Source organism: Copidosoma floridanum, unplaced genomic scaffold (genome assembly GCF_036245765.1).
Source record: "Copidosoma floridanum isolate Cflo_tuat_1 unplaced genomic scaffold, Cflo_Japanese_pri ptg000030l, whole genome shotgun sequence".
NCBI classification, from domain to species: domain Eukaryota; kingdom Metazoa; phylum Arthropoda; class Insecta; order Hymenoptera; family Encyrtidae; genus Copidosoma; species Copidosoma floridanum.
In genome coordinates, this window is record NW_028321907.1 from 7,549,048 (window position 1) to 7,563,839 (window position 14,792).

Consider the following 14,792-nt stretch of genomic DNA (forward strand, 5'->3'; position numbering starts at 1 on the left):
TGAAGAAGTTGGTTTAATTCATTAAACTTCATATATTTGAGCGAAATTATATATTGCTCCGTAAAGTATTAATTCTCATGGTTAATTTACGATACCCAACAACTACGTGTCAAGTTGAGTACTGTTTATATTCACAAATACAGTAAAAGTTTCCTTTTTCTTTATTGTCACCCTCCCCCCCCCCAAAGTTCACTGCTCGATCCGTCCCTGTTCTTAACTCGTACTTTCCAAGTTCAATGAATCATCGAGCTCGTACATTTGTAACGGCTCACAGTGCGACACATCACAACTGCGAAATAGCTTTCTCCAGGTCCATTATATTACCAAGTTTGGACCTTGCACGTCCTACCTCATACGAGGCTATAGTTTAGAACTTTTGAAATACCGATGATTAACCATAGTTGCTTCAAAACCCATCTTGTGGTAACAAATTTGTTTCGGTGTAAGAAGTACGCAGTGTACAGCTCATCGAGCGCTAGTAGTATTTGTTTAATGTATCGCTATCAGTTCCAAATGTGTATGAACATTACGATTCAAACATCAAAATATTAGGCTAAGTGGAAAGTGTAGATAAGTTAGTACAAAAGTTTTTGGTGACTACAGTGCAGTTCGTGCTGTTTTAGACTGTAACCTGCTTATATCCATAACTGTATGTGATACAAATGGAGTCGAAAATCTTCATTTTGCTGCTCTAGAAGAAGACTACAGTAGAAAGTTGGATGTTTGCAAATAAAAATTGTAAGTTCAAGGGAAATACACTTTTATTGTTACGATTAATATTAGAAGTGACAAAAGCTCTAGAGTAAAATGATTGCGTTGATAAAGTGTATTTCTAAGTATTACAGTAAGAGATTTTAATAATTTTTGTAGAAATATCACTGGATGTTACTTGGAGGAATAAGAGACAACGTATCGCGATGAACTTAAAAAAACGGAGGTGAGTTTTATTCAAGTACTTTTTCAGAGACAAAAAAGACTAAAATAATGTGTTGGAACTAAGTCAAACAATCTATTGCATACAATAGATTTGATTTTCCTGCATCAAATTATTAAATATTTTAGTTTTATAAAAATAATTGGATTCAACAACAGTTGACAAAAACGTTCATGTTAACAGTAAAATTTTCTCTACTACTTTCTCTTGCTTTTGAGGTGTTTCGTCACGTTTGTTACTCTATCTATGGAAACAAAAGCATAGCTATTTAAGACTCCCTCGGGGCCATAGGCATGGCCCAGGTGACGATGGCACTCATGTGACGAAAACTACCACTAGATCTTTTGACTGTTAATGTAAAAATTGTTTCGCTTCTTGTCAACGTGAAATTCATTTTATTATTTTTTTTCCAGTCGTTGTGTCACGTGAAGAATAGCAACTTTCTTCTATGTAAAAAAAAATTTTGTTTACAAGTTTACTACCTTAACGCAACAATCGCTGTTTTGGTATCACCATAGCATTTTCTGAAGTCTTGATAAACACTTGCTGGAAATATTTGGAAATAACATCTGCAATGGAGGTTGATACGAAGAAACATGAACGACGCTGTGTAAGTGAAAAGCCGCCTTCAAGTCCAAAGGAATTTGCATGTAAAAACTGCAGTGTAAGTTTTGCTTACAAATCTTCCCTCAAATTACACAATTGTATCCCTATACAAGAAAAGCCATATAAATGTGAAATTTGTGGCAAATCTTTCGGTGACTCATCTGTTTTGAAAAGGCACGGTACTGTTCACACAGGTAAAAAACCATATGAATGTAAAATCTGCAACAAATCTTATTCTCACTTAAGAAGTCTGAATAAGCACACACATAACCATTCAGGAAAAAAACCATATAAATGTGAAATCTGTGGCAACGCTTTTGTTAGAATGAGTGATCTAAAAGTACATTCTCGCAATCATGATACCGAAAAACCACATAAATGTAACGTCTGCGGAAAATCTTTCATTAGTAATTTTCTTTTGCAAAGGCATAGTCGTGTACATACAGGCGAGCGACCCTTTAAATGCAACGATTGTGGTAAGTCTTGTTCTACCAAACATCAGTTAATAATCCACATTCGTGTTCATACAGGTGATAAGCCATACAAATGTAAAATCTGTGGCAAATCTTTTGTTGGATCAACTCATCTAAAAACACACACTCGTACTCATACAGGCGAAAAACCACATAAATGTAAAATTTGCGACAAATCTTTTTATCAATCAAATCATTTAAAAATACACGCTCTTATTCATACAGGCGAAAAACCACACAAATGTGAAATCTGCAACAAATCTTACACTCAATTAAGTCATTTGAAAACACACGCTCATACACACACTGGCGAAAAGCCGTATAGATGTAAAATCTGTGACGAATCTTTTGTTAAAATACGACATCTAAAAGTACATTCTGTCAATCATGATACCGAAAAATCACATAAATGTAACGTCTGTGGAAAATTTTTCATTAGTAATTTCCTTTTGCAAAGGCATAATCGTGTACATACAGGCGAGCGACCCTTTAAATGCAACGATTGTGGTAAGTCTTTTGCTAGCAAAGATTATTTAAAAGCCCACATTCGTGTTCATACAGGTGATAAGGCATACAAATGTAAAATCTGCAGCAAATCGTATTCTCGAATAGTTTATCTAAAAATGCATACTCGTATTCATACAAACTGATAAATCTGATATACTTATTTAAGATTTTAGAATCAACTGAATGGATGTAATTAACGATAAATATTCCGCTTTGTCATCATATTCATTATAATGATCTGCATTGAAAGTGTATACGGAGACTGAACTATCGTATGTTATGCTCTTATTTAGTCGCATTTTATCTTGCTAGTATAAAAGGATAATTTACTGTTATAGTATAGTTTTTTGGTTACGATTGAAGAATTTGTGTTAAAAAAAGTCTGCCCCTGCATAAAACCTTAAAAATTGTTCTATTTAAGAAGAAATGTATAATAAAAATCTACAATACTTCGACTATCTGAGAATTATTAGCTACTAATATTTTAAATTAGGTGCTTTATATTGGGGCTTTTTATTTGTACGGAAAATTCATTAAACTCAATTTTTTTTACTCGATTAAAAAAAAATCTAATGTAAAGTAAAGATACAAAATTTTCTAAGATAAGTAATTTCGATTTTTAAATAAGTTAAATTATTTATTAATTTAACGTTGGAAAATTGAGTGGGGAAATAAATACGATTAATGTTTTTTTTTTGAGTAATAACTGAAGTAAAATGACAGATGAAATCGAAAAAGCTCGTTTACTTCGCTAAACTTTGAATATTTAAGAAAAATCATACGCTATTCAGTGCAGTATCAATTCTCATGGTTAATTTACGATACCCAACAACTACGTGTCAAGTTGAGTACTGTTTATATTCACAAATACAGTAAAAGTTTCCTTTTTCTTTATTGTCACCCTCCCCCCCCCCAAAGTTCACTGCTCGATCCGTCCCTGTTCTTAACTCGTACTTTCCAAGTTCAATGAATCATCGAGCTCGTACATTTGTAACGGCTCACAGTGCGACACATCACAACTGCGAAATAGCTTTCTCCAGGTCCATTATATTACCAAGTTTGGACCTTGCACGTCCTACCTCATACGAGGCTATAGTTTAGAACTTTTGAAATACCGATGATTAACCATAGTTGCTTCAAAACCCATCTCGTGGTAACAAATTTGTTTCGGTGTAAGAAGTACGCAGTGTACAGCTCATCGAGCGCTAGTAGTATTTGTTTAATGTATCGCTATCAGTTCCAAATGTGTATGAACATTACGATTCAAACATCAAAATATTAGGCTAAGTGGAAAGTGTAGATAAGTTAGTACAAAAGTTTTTGGTGACTACAGTGCAGTTCGTGCTGTTTTAGACTGTAACCTGCTTATATCCATAACTGTATGTGATACAAATGGAGTCGAAAATCTTCATTTTGCTGCTCTAGAAGAAGACTACAGTTGAAAGTTGGATGTTTGCAAAAACTTGATACGATTTTTCCAACGTAAAATCATTTTATTTTTCTTTCCAACCGTTGTGTCACGTGAAGAATAGCAACTTTCTTCTATGTAAAAAAAATTTTGTTTACAAGTTTACTACCTAAACGCAACAATCGCTGTTTTGGTATCACCATAGCATTTTCTGAAGTCTTGATAAACACTTGCTGGAAACGTTTGGAAATAACATCTGCAATGGAGGTTGATAAGAAGAAACATGAACGACGCTGTGTAAGTGAGAAGCCGCCTTCAAGTCCAAAGGAATTTGCATGTAAAATCTGCGGTGTAAGTTTTGCTTACAAATTTTCCCTAAAATCACACAATTGTATTTCTATACAAGAAAAGCCATATAAATGTGAAATTTGTGGCAAATCTTTCGGTGACTCATTTAATCTGAAAAGGCACGGTCTCGTCCACACAGGCGAAAAGCCATATAAATGTGAAATCTGCGGCAAATGTTTTTCTCAATTATCTCATCTGAAAACACACGCTCATACTCACACTGGCGAAAAGCCGTATAGATGTCAAATCTGTGACAAATCTTTTAATATGTTAAATCATCTAAAAATCCACATGCGTATCCACACAGGAGAAAAGCCATATGAATGTGAAATCTGCAACAAATCTTTTGCTCAATTAATTAATCTAAAAACACATGCTCGTACACATACAGGTGAAAAACCACATAAATGTGAAATTTGCGACAAATCTTTTGCTCAATTAATTCATCTGAAAATGCACACTCGTATTCATACAGGCGAAAAGCTATATGAATGTGAAATTTGCGACAAATCTTTTTTTCGACCAACTAATCTAAAAATACACGTTCGTACCCATACAGGTGAAAAGCCATATAAATGTGAAATTTGTGGCAAATCTTTCGGTGACTTATTTAATCTGAAAAGGCACGGTCTTGTCCACACAGGTGAAAAGCCATATGAATGTGAAATCTGCGGCAAATGTTTTTCTCAATTAACTCATTTGAAAAAACACGCTAATACCCACACTGGTAAAAAGCCGTATAGATGTCAAATCTGTGGCAAATCTTTTGTTGTATCGAGTCAACTAAAAATACATGCTCGCATCCACACAGGCGAAAAGCCATATAAATGTAGCGTCTGCGGAAAATCTTTCATTAGTAATTTTTTTTTGCAAAGGCATGATCGTGTACATATAGGCGAGCGACCCTTTAAATGCAACGATTGTGGTAAGTCTTTTGCTACCAAAGATTATTTAATAGCCCACATTCGTGTTCATACAGGTGATAAGCCATACAAATGTAAAATCTGCGGCAAATCATATTCTCGAATAGTTTATCTAAAAATGCATACTTGTATTCACAGGGACTGATAAACCTAATACTACTTTAAGATCTGCGGGAAACATTTTACTGAAAAAAGCAATTTTAAAATGCACATTTGCATATGTGTAATCGAGAAATTATACGTATGTAAAAACTGGGACAGTACTTTAACTAAAAAATTTAATCCTGAAAATTATTTTGTCATGTATGGAAGTGAGAAGTTACATAAATATAAGATGAGTAGCATTTTTTTTTGAAAACCGCATTAAATAGATGACATTGGCTTACGTTTAAATGATAAACCGATAATATAAAACATCATATGTATAATTTTTTTTTTTTAATTCATAAGGTAACTGTAATGAGGCACAGTTGTCCATCTACAGTTGAAAATCCTCAAAATACAACTGCCATTTTGTTTCAAACTGTAATTGTACGCAACTCATTAAAATTATCACAGATGAAAAAATTTTTTTAATAATGTACTTATTTGCACTCACATGACAAAATATTTTTTGAAAGCAAAGATTTCGACGAAGTTTGCACATTCTAAGAAAAACTGATTTTTATTGAACACGAATTACTGTAACAATAAGAGTTTTGACAAACCTGAGCCAGGCAAAAAATCTATTTTTTAAATGGATGTTTATAATTAATTTAATCGTCGTTCGAACTTAAAAATTGCAATAGATTGTACGTTGTAAATGCTTATTACTTTTAATGAGTATCTGCGTTTTTAGCTGTAAATCAGTTCGGCTTTCTGGCATACCACTTATTTTGAGATAAATAAAAAATTTGAACTTAGAATGACGAGATGTTAAACAATAGTATAATATTTGGTTTTAAATAACACTGTAATTTTTTTTTATTGCAGCTTTTTTAAAAGTAGGGTATAAACTTTTATAAACAAAACAGCGAATTATAATATCTCTATTTAATAATAATGTACAAATATTACGAATTATGTAAAAAATGTATTTTGCACTATGTTTCGTTAGTATGTATTAATTTTCACTCTACCAGAATTTTTTATTCCAGAACTATATTCAAACGTAATTTAACATTTTATTGCGACTTAATAAATGTACAATATCACTGTAGTAAACGCATAAATAAATGCCAATAAATATAATTAAAAAAAAAAGTTTTCATTAATACCCAAAATTATTAAAATATATTAGTATTCTAGTGACCATTTATTAGTGGATGAATCAGTTACAAAAATCTGTGTATCACTAGTAGTGCTGACATAGTCTAATTTGCCAAATCGGTCAATATCACTTTGATCCCCGTGGAGTCGACTAATTGACAAACATTGACGCAGTGGCCGTGTCAAAGGCCGCGATTAAACGAAAATGGCTTTTGTTTGCTGGTGGAGCAGTGTCCAGTACCTGATCGCGTCAAGGGTTACCCTCTCCGTGATTCTAGTCCCTCCAATGGGAGTAACCGACTAGACCATTTGGTCAAACACTTGTCTCCGGAAAATTCATCCTTGCAAACAGATCCACAGGTAGCCATTCAAGTACATTTGTAGCCCGTGAGCACTAGCCATTATTTGGTATCTTAGAGCGACACTTATCGTAAACGAAGATTTCTTAAATGTTCAGCTCGTTGCTTTCAATACCGTCCATAAAATTCCTTTTTACGTATCTTAACAAGCACAAATATAATTTAGGAGTGAAAGCAATGTCTATAAAATACTATCCACTGCATTAAAGATATCACATTGAAGTGGATTCGATTAGCTTATGATTTTTCTCTCGTACGAGTACGTCGACTGTAGGATAGATAAAATTGTTTTCGTGCTAAAAATATTTTAGTTTCTATGTGTTAGGTCATGCATACTAAAATATTAAAATTTATTAACTTCATAAATATGTTGATATTGATATTTTCTAGCATCTGTAGTCACTTGATTCTAAAATTTTAATGATGAAACTTTATCAACAATAGTCAGATAGCAAGTATCACAACACAAAGTGGCCAAGAGACGCAGCACGCGTCGAGCTCAGCTATAAGCATAATCAAAACAATGTAAACATCGTAGTGATTGAAATAGTACAATACAATGCCTTGAAGAGGTTTGCTACAATAATTTTTTTCTATGAAGTATTAAATAAAAATTTTTAAAACATTGTGTATTATATCACCGAATAGGTCAAGTTCAGTATATTTCATAAAAAATTATACACACACTATAAATAAGCTTTACAAATTTTAAAATCTTAATGTTTTGTACCAGTCAATTAGAAAAAAATTTTATGATTTTATCGATTCACTTGACAAGGAAGTTCTTCATGATTTAAACTTTTAAAAAACTTTTTAAAGAAGCTGATGAGACGAGGAATCTAAAAAAATTTCTTGAGCTGTATAAGAAGTATGAAAAATTTCACATCAGTTTTTATTAATGAATTTTTATTAAAAATTTTTTGTTCTGATGAAAAATTGAACACTCAAGTCAGTTAAATACATCCAATACAGCTCGTGCGACATTCTAACACATAGATAAATTACTTGAGATGAGAAAAACATTTTTATTCGGAAATTACGCGGTCTCCATCGCATTAGCTACATTAAGTATTTTGCTGCTCACGTATACGTTCACAGACAATGACAGTTCAATGTTTACTTTTGATTAATGTGAACAATTCAAGGTAAGACCAGGTAAGATCATAGACGGAAAGACCATATTTATAGTTTTGATAATTTTTCAGAACAACACCGTATTCGCTTGAGTCTCGTATTGTCTTTTAAAATTGTAACGGGTAGAATGTGGTTTTCTCTCCGTCTTGCAAACGCAAAAGCGAGCTCGGATTAAGCATAAATCGTGTGTATTCTCTCCTTTTTCTTTTTTCTTTAAGAAAGCGAGGGATGGGAGGTGAAAAAAAAGGGCGAGTAGGTTTATAAGGAGCGAGATTGAACAAAAAGTCCAAGGCTCGACTCGGTAAGAAGAGACGGAGCGGAGAAAAGAAGGGGAGGGGCATCCCAAAGGTAACGAGAGAGAGAGAGAGAAGGACGCGTGTAAGTGGCGATGCAAGACAATGTTGGCGGTGATTCTTTTGATCGAAGATAACGGCAGAGCTCTTTTTCTCCCTCCGTTTTGAGGGGCTTTTGGGAACCTGTGTACATGCGCGCGGTGCATCTCTCGCGAGAATTGTAGAAGAGGAGACAAGTCGAGGGGAGATAAAGAAAGAGAGAGAGGAGTAATTGCGACCAGTTTCTCAGATTTCGAGCGCGTAATGAGAACGCGTATAAGCTGAGAAAAGACTCGCCCGAGAGAGCCCCTGGGCTTATTGGCGTCATTTCGCTAAGGAATCATCCTCTCGTTTTCAATGGGCTGCTGTTTGTTGGCCTCACCTTTAATGGGCCACCCGGCTCAAAAGTTCTAAGATCGTCATCTTTGACGATTTCGTGTGTGTGTGTCTGTCAGGATGCGCTGGTTTCGGATTCTTTTTTATTTTCCTGGCGCTAAATGATTGTTATTTCCACTAGTCGGATCTCCTTACGCACAGTCAGGGTCTTGTTAATAAAAGCTGGACGCGTTTTTGTGGGATTTTTTGTCCCGCCGGCCTGGCAACACTAAAGCTTTCCTAATGATCTTTGTTTTCGGAATTCGTAAATTATAGGGCTCCAAGGGTGTTCTTGCAGTTTTGGATCGAGACATGAGATCACGAATATTTTTTTCTTATATGTGTAAGGGTACTTATGTATAAGTAAGTCAAAACAGAGGATAATTGAATTGATTCGATTTGCTGAGTTTATTTTCGCATGATTATTAATAAAAAAATGTATCTTCTATATCTTCTGCCAGAAGAAATTTAGTTTCAAATATCACAGTGACTTATTCGTACAAAAATTTTAATAGCCCACATAGAAATCTGTTTTTCTTCGACAAAAAGAAATCGAATTAAACATCACATCAGTATAAGATCAATCGGCCCAAAGTCACAAGTAATACACCCAACTGACGGACATTATCTTTAAAGGTGCAATGAAAAATTTCTTTACCATTGAAAAATAAGATCGTCCTCAAACTAACAACCGTATGGACCATGCGAACCATCTCTGCCAGCTTTAATGCATATCGTATGCACGCGAGGTAAGGAGCAAACCCCAAATCGCGAAGGAGCATATTCCACGCGTCATCGTCAAATTTGAGAAGATGAAAATAATTTGAAGTAATTTCATCTTGCACGGAGGGGGGAAAAAAAGGCGAAGAAGCGAAACAGACGGGATGGAACACGAGAGCAGGGGGTGGGGGTATCTTTACTTCGCAAGAGTAGCGTTCCTTGCGGTCGCTCGACCGCGGACTCATATAGTCATGTCGTGTACACAATGCGCGCGAGAGAGAGATTATATTATGGGGGATATACCTGTATAGCTGTGACGCAGAAGACACGAGAGAAGCGTGACGAATTCCACATGTGTGCGCGCGACTGATCTTGAGAATGAGAAGAAAGGAGGAAAAAAGGAAGAAAAATGACCGAGGGAATAAGAAAGAGATTCAAGCTGTGAGGAAGGGGAGAAGGGGGGAAAATAAGGCTGAGGGGATTAAGCTCCTTGGGAGATGTTTGTGGAATGATCACAATGACGTGTCGCGATTTGCTCGTCGTTTGTTAGGTCGGATTATTTATGGGTATGGGGAATAGTATGGTAGCAGATTTACAATTGGTATAAAAATATACTCGCTACACTTGAACGAGAATCTATTATTTTCCATTCGGCAAGATTTAAGTTTTTGTTTTTCTTCTCGTCACATGTAATTATTGTGTATCAGGTAGAGTCCAAAAAAGTTATGGTGCATTTTGCACTGCGTGTAAGAGATAATGTGCAAGATTAAGATATCGGAGTTTATGGAATGATATAAGCTGAATTTTGAAACGAAAACCGTTTTTTCACTCTCCTCGGTGAATATTATGAAATACCTTCAACGGTTATTGTGATGCAACAAAAATTGTAACAGTTGCAGCTTTGATCCGATGAATAATTTTTATTAGTTATGATGCTGTACATGACCAATACGATGTTTGTTTTATTTTAATAAATAATGATTAATTTGGTTAATACGTACTTTACTGTACATCACAGGACTTGTAAGAACTACACCTGTAAGCTGGACACGCTAATTTATGCAGTGACTTAAAAAAAATTGTCGATCCCTGAGCTGAAAAATTTTGCTCTTTTTTAATTTTTAATTTAAACTCATACTTATTTTCCTCTGTGAAAAAATCACGTGATCAGTCTGGATCAATAAAATTTCAAACAAACAGGGTTGATCATGTGATGCATAAATCTTTCAAGAAAGACCAACAACTTTCTCATCAAAGAACAATCATACAAGAATATTTTGCTCGATCGAGTTCGTTGAAAGAAAAAAAGTATACAGAAGAAAATCTATTTTAAGGCCATACTAAACAACGTAACTTATAGTTTTTATACGTTGGCATATTTCATGATATTTTATAAGTTTTTTAAAATTAAGATTCTGTACTGTATTCAATTTAATTTCAATTGCTGATAATATAAATAGATTACAAATCACAGAAGAGGTTCTATCCAAGTAAACGACACATCGCAAAATTGGATTTATATTCCAATAATCTCTAGAAAGTGATAGTAAAATGCATGTCGTATAGCCACGGCGCATGTGCGTGCCAGGAGCTACCAAGAAAAATTGTAACTTTTTTAATTGAGTAGAATCCCCAGTCCACACGTAGTCTCCCCACTTCGTTGACTTATTGCCTACTCTGATAAATTTTTAGGCACGACTGCTTTACAACAGTGCTTTATTTTATCTCTATAAGCAAGGTACAAGCTGTTGAACATTTGAAGTGCGTGAATGAAAAATTTTTTTCTTTACCTTCCATTGTGTTTGCTGAAACGTGCATCTGTAGCTGAGTTTAAGACTTGTGAAGTAAAATGTCGCGTCACAGATATTTGATCGGTAGTTTTTTGTGCTGTAATTTTATCGTCTTTGCTCTTTCAGCACAAGGTAAGTGAACATCTGTGGATTTTAAAAATTTTTTCTAATAAATTTGTGTGTTTAATTATTTCTCAACTGTACATGAGATTTTATCGTATGTATTTCATGTTTATTGGTTATTTAACACAAATCTAGAGCCCAATTACTGCCACGCGTTACAGTTTCTCACACTTATCATTAAAGTGTTGTACGTACGTTATTTACTTTAATTAATGTTATCTAATATTATAATACTAATACTTTATCACTTTTATAATACCATTTATATTATACTCTGAAATCATTGAAAATTCATGAAAAACAAGATTCCATAAACTAATTTTTTAATAGTTTTAAAAATATAAATGGTACCTTTATATGTATATATAAAAAAAAAATTTACATTTGTACAAAATACATGAGAAATGTGTTCGAAAAGACGTTTTATCGTAGTTTTAATTAAATTTCTTATCGTAAGATACTGAATGTCATTAAAGTGATATTTTCAGTGTGTTACAGTTACTACAATCCTGATTAATAATGATATTATAAATGTGATACATAAGATACATATGGATGAAGCTTATGATTATTTTGCAGACTGTAAAAACAGTAGGTGTAAGGGTCCCATAAGACACTACGAGGAACTTGGATGCAAACCAAATATCAAAGAAGGTGACTGCTGCGCAGTCAGTTACGACTGTACACACCTGGACGGTAGATCGGCAGACAAGTGCTACGTAAATGGTCACGAATACAAGATTGGAGATTCATTGCTTGATAAAGACCGCTCAGGGCCCTGTGATACATCATGTATGTGTGAAAAGACATCCATGAACGTGTAAGTATGGATTTTGAAATATTCGATCAGAGGCAGTTTTTTCATGCTGGTCATTTCACGCTAACGAATGTTAATTATCCATTGAGACAAGGAATCTTTAAAAAAAATCTTACACCCGTGTTGCCTCTTACAAGTAGTGATTATTAAAATCCTTAGATTACTTCACAACGTCAATCGTAAAATAATGAGATTGAAACTTGTCTATCCATCACGTTTTAGTATATATCTCATGCGTGATATAATTACTGCTGGATGAGATATTTAAAATGAATCACGGGGCAATCAGAGCACTAAAATATAGATTTTTTGGAATTGTAAGCTTCAGCTATTTGTAACTAAAATATAGATTTTTTGGAATTGTAAGCTTCAGCTATTAGTAACTAAAATATTTATTTTTCAATTATTTATAAGTTTGCCAAATCAATCATACTGAGGTAGCTAAACCTAAATTATTTCATTTGATATTGATACCGATGATGTAATAAAAACATTAAGTTTTAGATGTTATTTTATTAAACAGATAAATTTTACTGTGCGTAATTTTTTCAGCGCCTCGTTCTTGTGTGCTCAGGTTGATTGTCCGAGTATTTCCGTGAATGAAAGTTGTATCTTCAAGAGGGATTTGAAAACCTGCTGTGGCGGAGAAGAAGTTTGTCGTGAGTAATACTTATATCTAAGTGATTCCGTTGATAAAATTATGAGAAAAACCGTATTATGCCAAAATCAATGTTGGGTTAAAAACAACGAAAATTTCAAAACTCTTAAAAGTAGGTGAAATAAAAAGTGTTGTAGCTTTTTTATAGCACAGTATCTATTGCAGATCTTTATTACGTACCGAGGCACTACATAAGAAGTTTCACTTAAAAAAATCTTTACATTTTCAGCAAAGAACAACGAGAAGACAAAAACATGCAATGTTAACGGGATCATACACCCTTATGGGGACGTGTTTTATTTAAATAATCACCGAGAGATGTGTCAGTGCTTAGAATTACCAAATAATGGTGAATAACATTTTTTCATTTATAAATCTTTAAAAAATTAATCGACGCTTAATTGTAAACATGTACGTTTAATTTTATAGATAAGCAAATGGACAAAATATGTGTTAGTGTCAGTTGTGGAATAGAACTGAGACGATCAAACGAACTTCATGCAAATTGCTCTCCTGTATTTTTCCGAGACCAATTGCCTTCTCAAGCATGTAGCTACGAATACAAATGTCGTGAGTATAATAACACAAAACCATAAGTATACTCCAAAACTAATTTCTATATAATACGATTTTTATTCAACCATTGAAATTTTATTTTATTTCAGAAAGTAAAAGTGACTTAATAGATAGCTTTTCAAACGGCACGGATAATAACTCCAGCCACGTATCAGGTAAAGAACTTTAAATTTTTTTTAACAGAATAAATATAGAATTATCATAAAAACTTAATTGATTTGTGTTAGATGATATGAAGTGCAAACTTGGAAACATGACATTGTATGTTGGTGATAAGGTGAGAGAGGAAAACGATGCACATATCACTTGTATATGTGAGGTGCCTCCAATGCTCACATGCAAGTACCTTTCGTAGACCAAAAATAATAAGTATATCTCGCATCTCTTAATTGTGATTTAAAAAAAATATAATTTAAAATATTAACTGTAAATGACGGTCATCACTGTAGGTATCAGAACAATAATTTTACGATGTATAAATTATAAAATTAATATAAATACTGATGTATTTGATGAAAAAACGTATCGTTTTTTTTTAACTTAAAAACTGCTACCAAATTATTGGCACAAAGCTTGCTCATCTTTATTTTTTCTTTTTTAAATATTTTTTTCAAATTAATCATATAAATTTACTTAATATATTATGTAGATGTAGATTTACCCTATTTATTGTTTACGTTGTATTAAATTAGTACACTATTATAATTCTATTTTATATAGCAATCACGTAGCACAAAGTAGTATTTGTGTGAATTTTTATGCATTATGATAATTATTAGTGTTTCTAGTATAAATTAATGTTGTGTTTTATATGGTACGTAAAATTTGCTGTTTTTTGCGATGGACAAAATGTTGAAGGGTCACGCAATAAAACCTCACAATTAAAATGATGGTGTTCAGGGTGCATGATTAATAATTTATTCGTGTAGATGTCAACTAGTATGATTTAAACATAAAAAATTGCGACTGATAGTGATGTAGCACTCATGTGCTTCAAACAACGATGAGATAATAACAAATAATAACAATGAGAGGATCTGATGCTAAAAATGCGAAAAGTGCACCCAGCTCAAACAAAACAAGAAATAGATTTTTTCACAATCCATTGGTACATATAACCTGGCACAAACTAATATATGCTCATTAAGAACAGCACGCTCGCGCAGTTAAAAGCCAAACACAAAAAAAAAAAAAAAAAAAAAAAGAAAAGTAGAAGAAGAAAAGATCTTACGGGGCGCTCCTCGCTTCCTCGAACAAAAGAGCACGCATAATATATCCTCGCGTGCTCGCGCAGATACGCGCACTCATCCCCGTACTCGCGGTGTTTTGATATTGTAATTTAGCCGGTTATAAATTGGTTGTCACATTTTTTTTCACCGGCCAGCTCCATAGGTTCCTAAGGTCGCGCTTGATGAATACACGCAGAGTTCCGTTAACGCGTGCACGCACGAGCACCCGAGT

General features: G+C 33.7%; 3 protein-coding genes across 4 annotated transcripts; all 3 read left to right on the forward strand.

Moving 5' to 3' along the window:
- The first annotated feature begins 876 nt into the window (after positions 1–876).
- On the forward strand, positions 877–3,156 carry LOC106640738 (uncharacterized). 2 transcript variants are annotated; one of them, XM_089596612.1, is made up of 3 exons: positions 877–937; positions 1,348–2,310; positions 2,389–3,156. In XM_089596612.1, exons 2-3 carry the CDS (start codon positions 1,509–1,511, stop codon positions 2,661–2,663), a joined length of 1,077 nt encoding a protein of 358 aa, XP_089452738.1. In that variant the 5' UTR covers positions 877–937; positions 1,348–1,508; the 3' UTR covers positions 2,664–3,156. The 2 variants fall into 2 exon arrangements, with proteins under 2 accessions (XP_089452738.1, XP_089452737.1); XM_089596611.1 differs by having other exon boundaries at positions 1,348–3,156.
- A 10-nt stretch (positions 3,157–3,166) lies between these two features.
- On the forward strand, positions 3,167–5,861 carry LOC149373457 (uncharacterized). Its single transcript, XM_089596613.1, has one exon. It carries the CDS (start codon positions 4,190–4,192, stop codon positions 5,342–5,344), a length of 1,155 nt encoding a protein of 384 aa, XP_089452739.1. The 5' UTR covers positions 3,167–4,189; the 3' UTR covers positions 5,345–5,861.
- A 5,355-nt stretch (positions 5,862–11,216) lies between these two features.
- Positions 11,217–13,500, forward strand: LOC106640655 (uncharacterized). The gene is made up of 6 exons (XM_089596403.1): positions 11,217–11,289; positions 11,860–12,100; positions 12,650–12,756; positions 12,985–13,104; positions 13,185–13,325; positions 13,421–13,500. Exons 1-6 carry the CDS (start codon positions 11,217–11,219, stop codon positions 13,498–13,500), a joined length of 762 nt encoding a protein of 253 aa, XP_089452529.1.
- The last annotated feature ends 1,292 nt before the right edge of the window (positions 13,501–14,792 follow it).

Excerpts from the sequence above, each read along its gene's own strand:
- LOC106640655 (XM_089596403.1), top strand. The coding sequence starts at position 11,217 with ATGTCGCGTCACAGATATTTGATCGGTAGTTTTTTGTGCTGTAATTTT. Across the intron at positions 11,290-11,859 it reads CTTTGCTCTTTCAGCACAAG|ACTGTAAAAACAGTAGGTGT; the intron begins GTAAGTGAACAT and ends ATTATTTTGCAG. Across the intron at positions 12,757-12,984 it reads TGGCGGAGAAGAAGTTTGTC|CAAAGAACAACGAGAAGACA; the intron begins GTGAGTAATACT and ends TTACATTTTCAG.
- LOC149373457 (XM_089596613.1), top strand. The coding sequence starts at position 4,190 with ATGGAGGTTGATAAGAAGAAACATGAACGACGCTGTGTAAGTGAGAAG.
- LOC106640738 (XM_089596611.1), top strand. The coding sequence starts at position 1,509 with ATGGAGGTTGATACGAAGAAACATGAACGACGCTGTGTAAGTGAAAAG.